The sequence below is a fragment of the Belonocnema kinseyi genome, chromosome 5, assembly GCF_010883055.1.
Source record: "Belonocnema kinseyi isolate 2016_QV_RU_SX_M_011 chromosome 5, B_treatae_v1, whole genome shotgun sequence".
In the NCBI taxonomy this organism is placed as follows: Eukaryota; Metazoa; Arthropoda; class Insecta; order Hymenoptera; family Cynipidae; genus Belonocnema; species Belonocnema kinseyi.
In genome coordinates this window covers 9,980,877-10,000,123 of record NC_046661.1, presented here as the reverse complement: position 1 = coordinate 10,000,123, position 19,247 = coordinate 9,980,877, and the positions used below count along the sequence as shown (strand labels likewise).

Sequence of the window (19,247 nt, the reverse complement as noted above, 5' to 3'; positions counted from 1 at the left end):
GGATGTGAATTCTGCACAAACTGAAGAGGAGCTTGCTGAACAGCTTGGTGTTACGCGGCAAGCAGTTTCTGTACGATTACATGCGATGGGAAAGGTTCAGAATGAAGCTAGATGGGTTCCGCACAAACTGACCGAAGACAACAAAAATAGGCGGTATGACACCGCACTTGCTTTGCTTTCAAAATTCCGCAAAAAAGATTTTTTACACAAAATTATTACGGGCGATGAAAAGTGGATTCTTTACGATAACCCCAAGCGTAGGAAATCGTGGGTTGACCCTGGTCAACCTTCGACATCGGTGCCGAAGCCTAATATCCATGCGAAAAAAGTTTTGCTCTGCATCTGGTGGGACTGGAAAGGCATATTATATTACGAGTTATTACAGCCGGGTGAAACAATCACGGCAGAGCGTTATAAACAACAATTGACCAACTTGAGTGATATTTTAGAAGAAAAGAGGCCATTTACTGGCCAAGGAAGTCGTGAAGTGCTCCTGCTTCATGATAATGCTCGACCACATGTTGCAAAAACAACTAAGGAATATATCTTTATGTTAGGCTGGGAACTTCTCCCACACGCGGCGTATAGCCCAGATATGGCACCTTCCGATTATCACCTATTCAGGTCGCTACAGCATTATTTGGATGGTAGACATTTCAAGAAACTTGAAGAGATACCTCAATGTATTGATGATTTCATCGCTTCGAAGCCGGTGAGCTTTTATCGTGAAGGGATTCGCAAGTTACCTGAAAGATGGCAAAAGGTCATTAATGCAAATGGAGATTATTTTGAAAATTAATATATTCTTGTTTGCTTTTTAATAAATGTTTAATTTTGTAAACAAAAGCTCAGAACTTTTTTGCGCACCTAATATTTCTTGGGGTATCTCATATTATGAGAATAGTTTGACGAGTTTGGAAAAAGCACTTTTTTACATTTTTTGTATTTTCAGCATAAAAAAATTTGTAATGAATTTTTTTTATTTGAGCTCCTTATGACAAACTAAATTTCCTTTAAAATGACCTATATTACTTTTAATTTCAGTACATAGAATTCCGACAATCACGCCAGAGTTGGTATCTCATATTTGGGTACTCTCCTCTATTAATTATGAGGACGTTAGAAATTAAAAATAACTGAAAATATTTTGAAAATTATTTTTATATTTATATGGTACTTCAAATTACTCAAGTTTGATAATTAGTAGTATTTATGGAGAAGAAACGTTTGTCCAATAATTGATTATAGATACATTATCACGATGACGAAATGTGACTCATAAAGCACGCAGCATGTGTCTATGTTCCGTGATGGCGAAATGCAATTCATACTCTCGCAGCTAAGTGACCGTCATTCAATGCTGGCGAGATTCACGATTTCTCGCACGTATTGCATGACAACATGGACATAGGAAACACGGGACTAGGCATGCATTGCGGGGTTGATGAAATGAGGGGGAGGTCCGCCATATTTTGATGTCCCGCAATAAACATCGCAGCGCCCACATGTTTATATTTTCATGCACAGTTTGTCGGCAAAAATGCTCGTGCGCATAATCAAGTGGCACATCGTAAGATGGCGACTCTCCCCACTCATGGAATTCTCCCCCCTCCTGTGGATTCAACCCCGCTCACTCAAGTTAGGATGGCATGCCTAGTCCCGTGTTTCCTATGTCCATGCATGACAATAACACCATGCGGTTGACATACGTGGCACGAATTGTTATCTGGGACATTTTTCGGTGATACTGCTGTTTTTTAATATTTCTTCAAGTATGATCAAAAAGTAATATTTTAGAACAATTAACTAACGGATGGCGGTCTGTATATGAGTAAACATTATTGAATACTATTAAAATACTTAATGTCAGATATTTTTTTCGGTTTTAAATACGTAGCTGCCACGGTTAAAGATTAAAAATTTGGAGTATTTTAGATCAATTAACTCATGTATGCTATCAGGTTTCTTAAACATTTTCTAATAAAAAATCAGCTAAGAAACAAGTGACAAATATTTTAGATGCACGGTAAAAAAATTGAGCTGTGACAGGGATATTATTCCTTATTATAGCCAAAAATTTAGCTGAAAACGAACGAAGGAATTTAGAAAGATCCCCGGATCAGCGAAACTGAATATCCTTGACCATTTTCCATATACCAGGGATATCGTATAGTCAAACCCCTAATAAGTATAGCTATAATAGGGATATTAAGAATAGGTGTTTGAAACAATTATCGGAAGAGCGCCGGTGCATTATGGGAGCAGAGAAATAAAATGGCGACAGTCTAATCGGGAGCAGTGACAGTTGAGATTTACTTTGGACAATTAAACGCTTTTTACCACTTAAAATGTGCGTGATTGTTAATATTAAATGGAGTTTATGATGCAGTAATAATAATTTACATTTGTTTCGATTGCAGGCGATAACTATATTGAAATATCAAGAAACGCGATAAAAACAACAAACTTGACCTACAAATGCATTACACGGATTTCAGGGAAATTCATTTTCGCGATACCAGACGAAAAATTGGCTATTGTAAGTCAATATATTTCTATAACAACTACATTTTTTTTCTAATCTTAAGATAATACAATTATACATAATCTGTCGAAAATAATAAACTTTCGAACTTAGCAATTTTGTCCAAATTGCTGATTTACGAGAACAATTTACATAAAGTAACTAAATGTCTAACTCTTCTAACTAAACGTTTTACCTAATCCAAGCGTACACTTTCTTTGAGTTTAATATATTCTCGATTCACTTGTTCGCCTCAAGAATTTTTTTCCGTGTGTATTAAAATAAATGATCAATGAATGAAATAGGAATAAATGACAGAAAAATAAAACAATTAACTAATAGATGCCATAAGTATAATTGATAAACTTATCGGTAACATGCGTATTTTCATTATTGTATACAGTTCAAGGTAAGAGTAATTGTTCTGATTAATTAATAAACAAAATATAGAGCACATTTTAGAACCATTAACTAATGTATGCCATTATGTATAATTAGTTATTAACTTATCTTTAAAATGCATGTTTTCAATGCGGCATATAATTCAAGGTGCGAGTAATTATGATAATCAATTAATATACAAAATATAGTTAGACCTCATTGTATAACAATAAACTAATGCACTGAGAAACTTTTTTTTCATAATAAATGATAAAAATGAATGAGAAATTAGTATAATATCGTTTAAAAATAGGGAAAACAGGGTTTGCGTATCAAAAATTCATATAACGGTTTTTAGCCGTCAAAACTCATATTTTTGTTTCAACAAATGGAACGGATGTTGCATTAACTCTTATAAAACTTGGGAGAATTTAAAATTCACTATATCAAAGTTGACAAGCGAAGTTAAAACGATAATAATCAATTTTATCCGAAAGAGCGAAAACATCTTTCGAAGTTGCCATACAAAGCATATGCGAATCTCAAACGAATCTCAAATTAACTCCACCAAAATATTTAGCCTTCAGAAGGAGGAACCAAATACACAAATTAACTACATTTAAATACGTAAATACGCATACAATTATTATTTTTATTACTATATACTTAATTTATTCACTACATACATAATACTCACGCTTAATCGCTATGAAAAATTGGAACGGCTGCGGCGAGATTCGAACCTAACTTACCTAAAGCACTAACGAATTCCCTAATAACTAAACCCCACAGCTAACTCACATTATGGAATATTTGGTAAAAATCTGGCCTAAGTAGCGTCGCGTCGCCTGACAACTCAGGGTAGTATGAGAAATATATGGGCCCTTTTTCACGAATGATTGGTTGCTTCAGAAATTTTGTTAGTAGATGGGTTAAACATTTTATTACTTTCAATGATTAAATTGATTTTTTACAAAATACATTATTTTAAAGGAAATGATAATAATCTTATATGAATAACATTCTCTAATTTGAAATCTCACTAAATCAGTATAATAAACTAGAGTGTATTTAGATGTGATATTTTATCAATTGTAATCATTGAATTAAATCTTATTACCTTAGTGTCCAAATTTCGCAAGAAAGAATACCTGATGTTTTAATATCCATAGTAAATGAATTAATTGAAAATAAACAAAGTGAACTTTTATTCAAATTGTTGTTAATCATTACCTTTGGGCGCGATCGGAAAATGGCGAAAATTCTCAAACGAAACTATATAAAAAATAAAGAATAATGATTACATAGTTTGCTATGCGTCTCACGTTCTGTCAACTTTTTCTTATTCAATCTATTTTTCGAAAACTTAGTAAAAAGAATATCATTCTTTCATATTTTTAATTCATGAAATGGAGATTCATAATATTTCGAATTTAGAATACTACTTTGTCGTCTTCGTGTTCTAAACACTCGTATGATAATATTAAACCTCGGTATTTCAATACGAATAAATGTAATAAAACCTCGGTTTTCCTTATCTTGGAACGATATTATACTAAATTATAATTCATTTTTTTATTTATTTTAACAAAAGGTCTCTCATTGTGTGCGCCATTCAGTATAATTAATGAAATTTGCGTTTACTTGTCAAGTTGATAGTTGTTAATATTTTTTTGACACCACAAATTTTAAGGGTCATGCTATCACACTTACAAACAGTGAAATTCTGATAAAAATTCGATGACACTTTTTTGAAATTCAAACTCTGACAATAAGGATGTCGCATAGGGGCCCCCGCGGGGCCCAGCTCGGTTGCCCTCACGGATCAACGATTAAAATTTCAAAGTCGAAAGGGTGAATATTTTATATCCTAAAAAAAGAACATAAAAAATAGGTTCAAAAATATGGTTCATGCGTTCTAGAATTTTAAAAAACTATAAATATAAATAAATTTGTCAATCTTAAACGTTATTATTACAAAATTTTCAAAATACAAAATCAAAATTCTGTGTTTCGTCGTTAAAAAATTCAAATGTTTATAAAAAATTAAATTTCCTGTCATTGTAAAAAGTTGTAAAGTAGTCTATAACGGGAAAAAGTCGAAATATTACACGAAGAAAAATTGTAATCAATTAAAATTATTTATTTAATCATTATTTTATTGACATTCCTGTTAAAATTTCGTGCATTTTATATTTACATAACGTCCTATAATAATAAATAATTAGAAAAAGAGACTTTAAAATCTGGTTCTTTAACTTTTCTGAACTGTACCTTATGAGGATGGCTTTTTCACCGAGTTTGAAATTGTCGGTTTAGTGCAGTGGTTATCACTCCCGACTGTTAGGCGATAGTTTTAGGTATAGATATGTAGGTTCGATACCCCGTAGCGTTGGAAATTTTATTTATAATATAATGATTAAAAATGTAAGATATGTATTCACTCTAAACAGGACTATTAATATTTGCAAACAAAATACTCGCAATCAATTAAAATTGATTTTTTAAATAACTTTTTTGTCAAATGGTCAGAGTATAGCAGTGCGGTACTAGTTAGCACTGACGCAGTGCTGCGCTCATGGTGAATTTCCTATTGGAATAGTAATGTGCCAGTAGCGATATCCAGTGCTGACCTAACACTGACAGCCCAGTAGAAAATAGTGTCATCATCCCAGATATAAGCCAGTACAGGTGCCAGCACTGGCAAAAAACCAAACCCGCTTTCATGATGGTAACCATGAGGGATCCATGATGGTAGCCCATGTTGGACCCCTATGTATTAGCAAGTCGTTGCCATGAGGCACCTCGCTTGGATTGCTATTATGGATTTCAAAATTCTTGAGAGAAATCCATGTGGGCCGCCGACGGGGGCCCCCTCACTTTTTCTACACGCGATATTTGAACCTTATTTTCTATCCGCGTGTGGAATCCAAATTCATCCCAATTCACCAGACCTAGAAATCACACGGATTTAGATGTGGGTACGAATTTAACTTACGTTGTTGGTATACGGATTAAAATATTTTGCAAATTGACTTATAATCGGTTTAATTTGACATTTTTTAAATACCTTCGATTGTTTTAAATGACTTCCTATCCAAAACTTTTGTCAGAGTGCCCAATCAGTGTTGTCAGAACGCGGATATCTCTAGCATAGGCAGTAGTGATTTCTGTGTATTTTTAAACTGACACATGGCGTCAATTGTCCGACTTCTGCCATACTGGCATTTTTTTTAAATCATACCGTTTCCACACGAAAGGAGATATCTAGCTAAAAGTTTGTAATATTCAGACCAACTGTGCTGCTTATCTCGCTTGTGTATCGTTTATGCATGTATGCTGCATTTCTGCCTTCAATAAAAATGTGATCATTGCGAACAAGATATTTGTTTTCGTTTATTTTTTTTTATTTTTAATATGTTTTTAAAAGACTCAATTTACCTGTATAATATTCACCACATTACGCGTGTGACGTGCATGACATGTGCACGATATTATTATAAATTATGGCCACTTAGGGCACTTCGTTTTCGGCTGTCATCTGACTTGTCGTGTTTCCTATAGTTTGTCTTATCATCTTCCTGTGGTCGCGAAAAAACTACAATGAGTAAATGACCAAAAAACATGAGACGCTTCCCGATAAGAAAAAAAGAATAGAGAAAACTGAGTATTTTCAGATTTAAACGAAAGAGTGAGCATTATTTAATTACTTTGATTGCACTAAGTTTTCTTCGAGAGAACCCGGCTGGAAGTAAGAAGATTAAAAACGATAGGGAAGTATGGATAGAAAAAGATAGAGATATTCAATCCTTCCCAAATGCACACTTTGCATCCCTCTTACTGTATCTTTTTTCTTTCTATGCGCTATCCCTGGCGTGTACATAGATCTGTCTCTTTGTATCCCTGACTCTACCCCTCACAATCACAACTGTCTATCTTTTTCTATCCATGGCCTTTACAACCCTCTATCTTTCTCTATCACTGACTCTATCCCTTGCGGTCTTATGGGCCTATCTTTTCTATCTTTTTGTTCACAAATACCTATCTTTATCTATCCCAGACTATTCACTATCAACGATATATCGTTGTAATTTCTATTCCCTAGCTTAACGACTTACTAGTTGAAGTACAAACTTTGCAAAGGCGTCTGTTGACACTCCAGTTATAGACGGTGCAAATAATTTCACTTGTATCTGACTTTCAGTCAGCCAGCTCCTGGGTACCTGCCTGTGCTAAGTCAGGAATTTATGTCAACTAGCGCACATCTAGCTAAGGATAGATGTGGATAAGCATAGGATTCGTTTGGATAGAACGACTAGGATTCAAGAAAATAGGGCTATCATATATTTCAGAAAAGATGTAAATGGATTCACTTGCATAGGAAAATAGGGATTAAAAAAGATAGACGACATTTGTTATTGCTCAAAGGATAGAAAAGGATAGAGGTGAATAAATAGAAGATTGATTTAGATAGAAATAATGGAATGCAAGAAGATAGGGCTATCTTATATTTCCGAAAAGATAGAAATAGATTCACTTGGAAAGGAAAATAGGGATTTAAAAAAATAAACCAAATTTAAAATTGCCCAACGGATAAAAAAGGATAGTGGTAGAGAAGCTGTAGATTAATTTAGATAGAAAGACTGAGATTTAAAAAAGAGCTATCTTATATTTTAGAAAAGACGGAAAAGGATTCACTTGGATAGGAAAAGATGGTTAAAAAAAGGTAGATGAGATTTGTCATTGTCCAACGCATAGAAAAGGATGAAGGTAGGTAAGTGGAATATTGATTTAGATAGAAATATTGGGATGCAAGAAGATAGGGCTATTTAATGTTTCAGAAAAGATAAAAATTGATTCACTTGGACAAGAAAATCTGAATTGAATAAGAAAGACGAAATTTGAGATTGCCCAACGGATAGAAAAGCTTGGGGGTAGGTAAGTCAAGGATTGGTTTAGATAGTAAGACTGGGATGCAAGAAGATAAGGCTATGTTATGTTTCAGAAAAGATGGAAATGGATTCACTTAGAAAGGAAAATAGGGAATAGAAAAGATAAAAGAAATTTAAGATTGCCTAACGGATAGAAAAGGACAGAGGTGGATCAATTGTGGGCTCATTTAAATGGGAAGATAGGGCTATCTCACACTTCAGAAAAGATGAAAATGAATTCACTTGGATAGGAAAATAGGGATTTAAAAAGATAGACAAAATTTAAGGCTGCCAATAGATAAAAAAGGATAGAGTTAGAAAAGCTTTGGATTAATTTAGATAGAAAGACTGAGGTTTAAGAAGATAAGGCTATTTTAGATTCCAGAAAAGGTGGAAGTGGATTCACTTGGATAGGAAAATAGGGATTAAAAAAAATAAACGAAATTTGTTATCGCCCGACGGATAGAAAAGGATTTAGATAGATAAGCCGAGGAATTATTTAGAAAGAAATATTTCAGAAAAGATAGAAATAGATTCACTCGGACCGAAAAATAGGGATTAAACAAGGTAGATGAAATTTAAGATTTCCCAACGGATAGAAAAGGATAGAGGTAGATAAGCTGCGGACTAATTTAGATAGAAAGACTGAGATTCAAGAAGGTAGGGCCATATTATATTTTAGAAAAGATGGAAATCGATTCACTTGAATAGGAGAATAGGGATTGAAAATCATAGACGAAATTTTAGATAGCCCAACGGACAGAACAATATATGGTAGAGGTGGATAAGCTGTGGATCATTTGGATGGAAAAACTGAGAATCAAGAAGATAGGGCTATCTCATATTTCAGAAAAGATGGAAATGGATTCACTTAGATAGAAAAATTGGTATTAAAAAGTATAGACGAAGTTTTGTTAGTGACCAACGGATAGAAAAGCATAGAGGTAGATAAAAGGAGGATCGATTTAGATGGAAAGACTAGAATGCAAGAATATAGAGCTATCTTATATTTCAGAAAAGATAGAAATGGATTCACTGGGACAGGAAAATATGAATTAAAAATTATATTCGAAATTTAAGATTGCCCAACGGATGGAAAAGGATAATGGTGGATAAGCTGCGGATTTATTCAGGTTGAAAGACTGAGCTTCAAGAAGATAGGGCTATCTTATGTTTCAGATAACATGGAAATGGATTCACTTGAACAGGAAAATAGGGATTAAAATAGATAAACGAAATTTCAGATTGCCAAGCGGATAGCAAAGTATAGAGGTAGATAATCTGTGGATTCAGTTAGATAGAAAGAATGAGATTGAAGGAGATAGGGCTATCTTTTATTTTAGAAAAGATGGTAATGGATTCACTTGGATGGGAAAATTTGGATTATAAAAGGTAGACAAAATTTAAGGTTGCCCAGTTAATAGAAAAGGACAGAGGTGGATAAGCGAAAGATTCATTTGAAAATAAACACTGGAATAGGGATTGGAAGAGGAAAGAAAAGGATACAGGTGGATAAGTGGCGGACAAACATGAATAAGAAGATTGAGAGTCAAAAGAATAGAGCTGATTGTAGATTAGAAGAAAGATGGAAAATGATCGAAGGGATAGGCCTGGGATCAAGATGGATACATCGATTCTTTGCATTTCATTCTTAAAGATAGAAAATGATTTAAAAGGATAGAGGCTATCCATTTACTTCCAGCAGGCAAGTGCCAAATAAAAGAATAGGTTTATCTCCGAAACCAATTCTTTTCTATTTCCTTCAAGTTTGACACTTGTGTTGTATTCCATGCAAGTGAACATATTTTCCACTTTTTTAATTTCTCTTGATCCGACTATTAGACACACCTCTGATAGTTATTTTTAATAGGTCTATCAAGCTAGCACCTCTACAAACGAAATTTTCAAATTTCTTCATGTCAGAATTTTGGGCTTTTCTGGGCTTTTTTGGGCTGTACTGCTGATTTTTGGGCTCCGCTACTTTTGGTGAAAATTCAAATTTTGAGTAGAGGTGCTGACTTGAATCAAGCCAGCACCTCCACTATATAAAAATTGTAAGAAAAAAAATCAAACACGTCAGAATTTCGGGCTTTTTTTGGACTCTTAAACGCACCAACAACCAATTTTCAAAAACCACCCCTACAAAATATAAAACCACCCCCTATGTAAAAAATCAAATTCGGAAAAAACAAAGAACACCAGAATTTTGGGCTTATTTTGGGCTCTGAAATGCATGAAAAACAATAAAAAACTACCCCTATTTTCAAAAAACCACCCCCTTGCAAAAAATAAGATTTGCAAAATCAAAAATGCAATAGATTTTTGGCTCATTTTAGAGTCTCAAATGCACGTAACATTATATTAGAAAAACCACACCTGTATAAAAAAACATCAACCTCATATTAAAAACTTAAACCTTGGTGTTGGCATTTCTGAACAGCCCAAAAATCAGAGACTCCATTTGAACCGTAAAATTCGAAAAATATCAGAGACTGTAATATTCCGAAAAAGATTGGTTTGCACAAAATTATGTTTGATTGTTAAAAAGGGGACTGTTTTTTAACATCAAGTGTTGGGGACCAAAAATCGGAGTAGGTATTTTTAAGAAGCCCAATAATCATAAACTCTACTGACACTGGAAAATTCTCAAAAATATTAATTTTTGACAAAGTCATATACATGGTAGAGAAGGGTTGATTTTATAAGTTAAGAGTTGAAGCCCAAAAATCGAAGTGGATATTTTGGAGGAGCTCAAAAATCAGAAACCAGATTGACACTAGAAAATTCCCAAAAATATTATTTTTTGACAAAGTCATATATACGTGGTAGAGAAGGGTTGATTTTATGAGTTAAGGGTTGAAGCCCAAAAATCAGCGTGGATATTTTCGAGGAACCCAAAAATCAGAGACTACATTAACAGTAGAAAATTCTCAAAAATATTATTTTTTGACAAAGTCATGTACCATACGTGGTAGAGAAGGGTTGATTTTATGAGTTAAGGGTTGAAGCCCCTAGTGTCAGTAGAGTCTCTGATTTTTGGGCTCCTCGAAAATATCCACTCTGATTTTTGGGCTTCAACTCTTAACTTATAAAATCAAACCTTCTTTACCGTGTATATATGACTTTGTCAAGAAATAATATTTTTGAGAATTTTCTAGTGTCAATGTAATCTTTGATTTTAGGGCTCCTCGAAAATACCCACTCTAATTTTTTGGCTTCAACCCTTAACATATAAAATCAAACCTTCTTTACCGTGTATATATGACTTTGCCAAGAAATAATATTTTTGAGAATTTTCTATGTCAATGTAGTCTTTGATTTTTGGGCTCCTCGAAAATACCCACTCTAATTTTTGGGCTACAACCCTTAACGTATAAAATCAACCCTTCTCTACCACGCATATACGAATTTGTCAAAAAATAATATTTTTGAGAATTTTCTGATGTTAATGTAGTCTCTGATTTTTAGGCTTCTCGAAAATATCCACTCCGATTTTTGGGCCTTAACCCTTAAAATATAAAATCAACCCTTCTCTACCACGTATATACGACTTTGTCAAAAAACAATATTTTTGAGAATTTTCTAGTGATCATGTAGTCTCTGATTTTTGGGCTCCTCTAAAATATCCACTCCGATTTTTGGGCTTCAACCCTTAACTTATAAAATCAAACCTTCTTTACCGTGTATATATAACTTTGTCAAGAAATAATATTTTTGAGAATTTTCTAGTGTCAATGTAATCTTTGATTTTAGGGCTCCTCGAAAATACCCACTCTAATTTTTTGGCTTCAACCCTTAACGTATAAAATCAACCCTTCTCTATCACGTATATACGAATTTGTCAAAAACTAATATTTTTGAGAATTTTCTTATTTTAATGTAGTCTCTGATTTTTGGGCTCCTCGAAAATATCCACTCCGATTTTTGGGCTTCAACCCTTAACTTATAAAATCAACCCTTCTCTACCATGTATATATGGCTTTGTCAAGAAATAATATTTTTGAGAACACAACGGGACAACATAATCAGTTTAATTGTGTTACGTGAGGTTAGGTTAGGTTAGGCTAGGTTAGATTTATTTCTAGGTTAGGCTCGAGTTGACCCATTCGATGTAGCACACATTTGCTACTGGGAAAATATGCTTCCAGAGCTTTACGTGTATTTTAATAAATTTCTGTTAATTCAGGTTAGGTGAGGTCAGGTTCTGTTGGGTGAAGTTATGTTAAATAAGTTGATATCAGGCAAGGGTTGATCCTTCACAGTTGTCGACATGTTTTTGAAGTGAAAAATTGCATCACTGGCATTATTTTAAAATTTATTTGCCTCAGTGCATGATTTTTCGTCATTTTTTGAGGTTATGGCTCAACCATGGCGTGAAGGGTGATTTTTGATACCGAATTTGAATTCAGCGCCCCAAAATCCATAGCAATACGTGTGTCTTGTTACCAGATCCGCACACTTTTTTTGTGTGGCTGTGTAATTGAAGAAAAATGGAAGAATGCAGACAAAATGAAGCAAATGAAGAACGCAAAATAAGAAAATTAAGATGATTAGCATTTCATAATCAATGTTACGTTTCTCATTCACTTCGTTTGCCTTTATTTTTAATGAAAAAAGATAATGCCATATGTGAATCATGTAAGTGATAGCAAGAGACAACGACTTTTCCATTTGAATGTGCCACTGCTTAAATAAGGATTGTAGAGAGTTAAATTTTCTAGAAATTTGTTTCTCACCTTGTTTGTCGAGAAATGGAAAATACGCCGGCAAATGAAGAAAAACACAAAATCTAAGATGGCGGACACTCACTATAATTACATGAGGGGGAACGACATGACACCTTCTACTCCGCAGGGGACACTTAACTGCGACGAAATTTTTTGTGTGCTGTTTAATGCAATGCATTTTATCTTTACTCGTTAGGCTACATTACAACTTCGCACTTCGGTGGGACATTGAAAAATCGTCAAAATGTGCATTTGTTTATAAACATTGTTTAAATGATAAATCATTGTTGTCAATTTGCAAAGTATTGTTGCAAGGAATCATCAAAAAGACATCCATAGTTGATTCCGTAAGCAAAAAATGACGCTATTCATTGGAAAATTTCTAAACTGTGAATTTCTTTACAAAAATTGTTTAAATAGCGAATAATAGTTGAAAATTTGCGAAGTTTCATAGAAAAGAGTCATCGAAAAGACACACCTAATTGATTCCGTAAACAAAACTTGAGCCTATTCATTGAAAAGTCGCCAAGCTGGGAATTTGTTTATAAAAATGGTTTAAGCAATTATATGGTAATGTGATATTTATTTTTATCTCAAATTTTATACAAAATCTATTAATTTCAAAGAGCTAAACATTATCAATACCCGAAAATGTCTTCTCTGCATTAATTTCATTATAACACAATAACATTTTTTTTAAATCATGCTAACCAACTGGAAATTATTCCCATATAGTTATAACATTGTTTTAAGATCTCTTTTAATCAATCTGAACGTCTTAAAATAAATGGAACTTGGGAAAAGTTAAGTCAATTTTTTAAAAGTTTGTTGTTAAGTGAAAAATTTTTAAACAATCTAAACAAAATTTCATCACACAAATCTTTTCAAAATTTAAAAAGCTTTTATTTGAAAAAAGACTGTTTAAATCGAATGAGCAATGTAGGCTAAACACTTTTTGTCAATGGGTACTTTTTTGCCCCACTGTGCACTAGTTCTGTTTGGTCTTCTGATTCGTCGTGATTCCACTTTTATAATTTTGAAATTAAGCTGCACTTATTTTTTTATATTTACGCGCAACGACTATCTCAAACTGTAAACATTCCCGTGAGGAAAAATTTCAGGGCGCTGGCCAGGCGCTGATCAGGCCGTCTTGTGTCTGGTCAGACGCTGGACAGACGGTCTAATAGCGCCGCTGGCCAGAAGTGTAACGCCTTAACCATGAGATGGACTAGATTAGATGGCGCTAACCAACCGCTGATCAGCTCGCCCAGACTAGACGAGCTGATCAGACGCTAGCCAGACGTGTAACGCTTTTACCACGCGATGGACTTGAGTAGGACTTAAAGAAAGAGGAGGAAAAAAGTACAAGAATTATAGAAATACCCAGTGGGCACAAAACTATGAAAATCCCAAGAATGTCCTTGGGACGTTCCTAGGACGTCCTATAACAGGCCAATCAACGTCTCTAAGACGTTCAATGTCCCAAAGATGACGTAAAGAGGTCTTAAAGACATGGACGACCTCAAGACATCTTTCGTGATGACATTAGACGTCTTAAGAGCATCCCTAGGATGACCAAAAGACATGTTATAAAAGACGTCTTAGGGATGTTCCAAATACGTCTCTAGGACATCCTTAATTTTTTTGCCCACTGGGTAGTCTCTAGTTATACTATATTGGCGAAACATATCACGTAAAGAAAATATAATGAGGAATTAGCTAATTTCTGTTATCTCAATATTTTAGTGAATTCTTTAGTTCTGTCCTCTTCTTTGTTCACAGCGTTGGAAATTTTAAATCTGAAATCTCTGAGGAAATCTTTCTCCGTCAGTCAGCTTCTGGGCCTTGTATTTTGTGTTCATAATATCTGAAAAAATTGCAACACGTCTTTTTTGGTCGATTTTAACTGTTTTTCATTTAAACTTAAAATCTTTGTTGGTTGAAATTTCAATTATATTATGCAATTGCTCCTAAAGAATTCATATATTTAAGTTAAACATTCAATTCCTTGGTTAAAAATTAAACTCTTTTGTTGAACATTAATTTCTTTTCTTTGAAGATTTATCATTGTTATTGAAAATTTATCTCTGGTGCAAAACTGTCACTCCCTTGTTGAAAATAAATTATTCTTTCTGAACATTTAACTATTTCATTAAAAAATTTCACTATTTTATTGAAAATTCGTTTAGTTTTGGTTAGAAATTAATTTTTTTAAACAAAAAAGCTACCCACTCTGTTTTTGGTGAAACAATTATCTTTTTTGGATGGCAATTCAACTATTTGCTTGATAATTAATCTTTTTAAATTGAATATTGATTTATTTTGTGGAAAGTTTGCATACTTTATTTAAAATTCGTCTTTTTTGTAGAAAATTAATTTTTATGGTTCATAATTCGAGTACTGCAGTTAAAGATTCATCATTTTAGTTAGAAATTTATCTTTTTGGTATAAACTTCAACTATTCCAGTTTAAGATTCATCATTTTAGCTTAAAATTCATCATTTTGGTTGAAAATTATTTTTTTGTATTGTTCAAAATTAATTTGTTTCGCTCGCAATTAAACTATTCCATTTTTTTGTTAAAATTTATTTCTTTTTGGGCTTAAAGTTCTCGGATAAATGGCATTCAAATTTCAAGAGCTGAAGGTTAGAAAATTTAAATTATTTGTTAGTGTATAAAACTTAAGAACCATACTTGCTTTTTATATTGATAAAAAACCTAACTTTCATACTTATTAATATAAAAATTTGCACTTAAAAATGCACTTTCCAATAATTTTTAAATCGGATTAATTTGTCAAATTATTTCATAATTAGGACATTTTACAAGATAGTTACATTTACCTTAGACACATATCTTCGATGGTTTATTGGTATCACATTAAATCTTAATTTTCAATTGTATTTTTGGATGATTAACAAATAATTTATGAGGCTAGCAATAAGAACGAAAATCTGGTGAATTCCGAGAGATATTGTTCATGCCTTGTCTTGAAATCACTCATTCTTGCTTATTAAAAAAAGAATGAAAAGTTCGGGGAATTAGCCTAAACTAGAAAAATGTATATTGCCTTTTTCGTTTTGCCTTGTTACCCATAGTTGAGGAGTTCTGGAAAAGAAGGCGACAGGCGCTCGAGAACGAGTAAAAGTATTGTCCAGACTGTGACGGTAGGTATCAAAAGTGAAATTCGAATTTTGAAAAAACCAAAAATATGGTTAGATAGCTCTTGAAAAATGAACTTGAGTCTCCATTTACAGTTTTTCTCTCGGGCTGCAAATTTTCCAGTAAATAAATAAAAAATTACTTTTTTTTAAATGAAAAAACCATGTTTTTCACATGCAACTCGCCGTAAGTAATTCGTTTATCAACTAATTAACACATTTCTTTTTGAGTTTAAATCGTGACATTCTAGCGGAGGCTACAGTCCCCAAAAAGGATCAAAAGTCAATTTCTAATGTTTTTTTATTTTTAATCCGAATGAAAAACCACGTTTTTAGACTTTCGCATTAAAAAAGTAACCGAGAAAATTTGAGCTACGACAAACTTCAAGCGAACGAATTTTTTGCCAATGTATTGGCCAACTTTTTGGAAAATCTCAATTCGATTTGATTTTTAGTTCCATAATTACGGCGAGTTTATTACGAGCTCGCGACGCGACACCATAGGATTTTCCAGGGGCCGCCGCCGGAACGCTGACTAGTGCGAGCGAGTGGACAAAACAAAAGATGAGCAAGGACGATATTTCAGGCTTTAGGCGGCGTCCCCTGAAAAATCCTGTGGTGTCGCGCCGCGAGCTCGTAATAAACTCGCTGTCGAAAATAGTCGATTTTCGACTATTGAATTTCGATACTCTTCTACCTTCATAGACTCTTCCTAAACCTCTCTAAAATTACATGGACCACATGTTGCGTTTTTCCAAATAAAATAATCTAACAAAAGTTTCTGACAACAGAGTACAGCAACTATGTTCCATTTAGCTTATATTTCGTCTCTCTATGATCTATATGTGGAGATATATATCTTATAACAAATGCCGATATATACAACACTCGAAGTAAAAGTAGCATATTGGTGATGCGTTCTGTTTCTAAAACTATAAGTTAAGACTATTTTGTTTGTGATTCTACACAAAATGCATGTAGATCACTTGTTCAATTTCAAAATTCTCGAGAATTCACCTTGTTTATGGATTGTCTACAATGTTAATATCTTCGAAAATATTTTTCAGAGACCCTAAAAATATATGCTTGGTTTGGAAGTATTCCTATGGCACTCGTGTTTTAACAGATATAACGCACCATTTCTTCTAATAATACAGCTAAATTCACGTTTCATTTTAATTATTTTTAGTTATATAACTGAAAATACTATTAAAAAATCGAGATTTTTTGAGAATTGGACATTTACGTTAAAGCGTTACTTGACACGTCCAGTAACATGAATTGAGACAAAAGACAGATTTTTGGAAATCAACACAATATCGCGACACTTCTGTCACCAGAAGTATTTACCAGAATAGTTTTAAACAGAAAAAAAATCAACCAGAATTAATTTACTTGAATTTTCTAGTTATATTAACCATAATTTCGGAGGGATGGACTTTTTAGAAAATAAATATTTCTATTAGAAAACTTTGGACAAATCGAAAATACAATAAAGTGCATTTTTTACCATGAAGTATTTCCGCATCAAACTTATGTTCGAAAATACCTTCTTAAAATTCTATTTGCAATGAGTGTCGTTTTCTCATGTAAATTTCGTATTGAATTCAACAGAGATATCTTTCACCTGTTTGTTTCAATTCGGAACTTACAATACACTATTTATAATTTACTGTTGTTTTTTATTCATTTTTCAAGTCCATGCGAGAATGCCAAACTTAACCCAACAGATCACGCAGAATACAATGAGCTCAATTTGTCAATTTAACACTCAACCAGTATAAAGAAACAAGTATCTCATATTAGGAATGTAGAAGTTTTTCCTCTTCCGTATCGCATTAATTGTTATTCAGTTTTTAACATATTTCATATTTGATTTTTTTGCAGCAATTGAAAACGTTTTAGTAGGGACCCTACATTATAATATTCGATATAGTGTAATATGTAATATAAAATGGCACCTCTGAATCGGAAGACTTGTCAGAACAAAATGAATCTCCGCTGTAAGCAGATTCTGCATCAGGAAGTTCATGCATTGCCGGTGTGTCGTCCTCTTCCTTCACTTTTCCACAACTTGGTTCACTATCCTCACTTTTATCTATTTTGTTATTTATAGAGGATTCCGAGAGGTCAGAATTTTGTTCAATTTTATGTTTATTAACTTTGTCAATAATCCATTCGCACTCAAACAGACAAGAAATCGATTCTTTGGAGTTACCCATGGCTACGATGATTTATTAAAATTCCTCGCTTATGAGTCACTGTTTAAAAATCAATGCAGAACACTTTTTTCGGAAGTAAAAATAAAGTTTGTATGAAAGAAGGAGTAAAGACTTATCGTAGGGCTATGAACGTTACCATAGATACCGTTAGGCACATTAAAAACACCTGCATACTGCTGCATATCACGAAGTACTTTGTGCTGTATATACAGTGAAACTTCCATAATTCGAAGTGGCATGGGGCGTGGAAAAAAATTCGAATTGTCGAAAATTCGAATTATCGAATAATTTAGTTTTCAGGCTATATCTAAATAAATAAAAAATAGCAGTAATAATTTAACTTTATAATAATAATTATGGATAAAAATTAATACAAATAATAAAATAAACGATTTATTTTTATTTTTTCACTTAAATTTAACGTTTCATTATTCTTTCTCTACAAATTGAAACAGTTTCCAATATACAGGGGCCTGTATGATCCGATTGGACTTTTATTATTGTGTTTTGAACAGATATTTTCATGTCCTTTAAGACTATACAACGATATATTTTTATTATTATTATTTTTAATGACAATTGGAATACATTTTTTGAAAAAAAACCATATTTAACAAAAATTTTATTAAAAAAATATCTCTTTAATACTTCTAGAAATCGTGTAGAATAAAAACTGGGCCGAAAATGCTTCCTTGGTCAAATTTAGATTTTTACGCTCAAGAGTACCACATTAAATTTCCTCAACGCTCGGGCACGAATACTGTCAGGACTAATGGGCCTGAAAATTATCTCAAACTTTTTTTAGATGATTATCTGTGCAGAAATATATAAATTACCTTATATATTTTATCTCACACCTTTTATTTCATTCATAATGAGCGTAGAAATGTAAGTTTGATCAAGGAAACATTGCCGACCCACTTTTTATTCTGCATGATTTAAAAGATTATAAAAAGCTATTTTTAGAAATAGACATTTTTTTCATATGCTTTTTATTCAAAAAACCAATTTCAATGTAGATCTCAAACAAAAAATAATAATTAGGGAGATATATCGTTACAATAGTCTTAAAGTACATGAAAGGTAATTTCTAAACCAAAGTAATAAAAGTCGAATCGGATCATCCTAAAAGAAGTTACACTAACGTGAAGGTGAAGAAACGCGTAAAAATGAGAAAATTTCAGACCCCTGTATATTGACAAACGGATGATAAATGAACCTATAATTTGGCGAATTAATGTAGGTTCACTAGGACTATAATTCAGCCAAGTTTGAACCCGATTTAAAAAAAAAATAATTTT

The 19,247-nt window shown here is 33.0% G+C and overlaps 1 protein-coding gene across 4 annotated transcripts in view; it reads right to left on the bottom strand.

The window, feature by feature from the left end:
- LOC117172531 (cilia- and flagella-associated protein 97-like) overlaps positions 1 to 18,068 on the bottom strand; it is a 120,076-nt gene extending 102,008 nt beyond the window's left edge. For all 4 annotated transcript variants that reach the window (XR_004467031.1, XR_004467032.1, XR_004467033.1 and 1 more), the window contains exon 1: positions 17,686 to 18,068. Coding sequence is in view for 1 of the 4 variants with exons in the window: in XM_033360559.1 (XP_033216450.1) it covers positions 17,686 to 17,946 (261 nt within the window). In the remaining 3 variants the exon portion in view is untranslated. The remainder of the gene's footprint in view (positions 1 to 17,685) is intronic.
- Between the last annotated feature and the right edge of the window lie 1,179 nt (positions 18,069 to 19,247).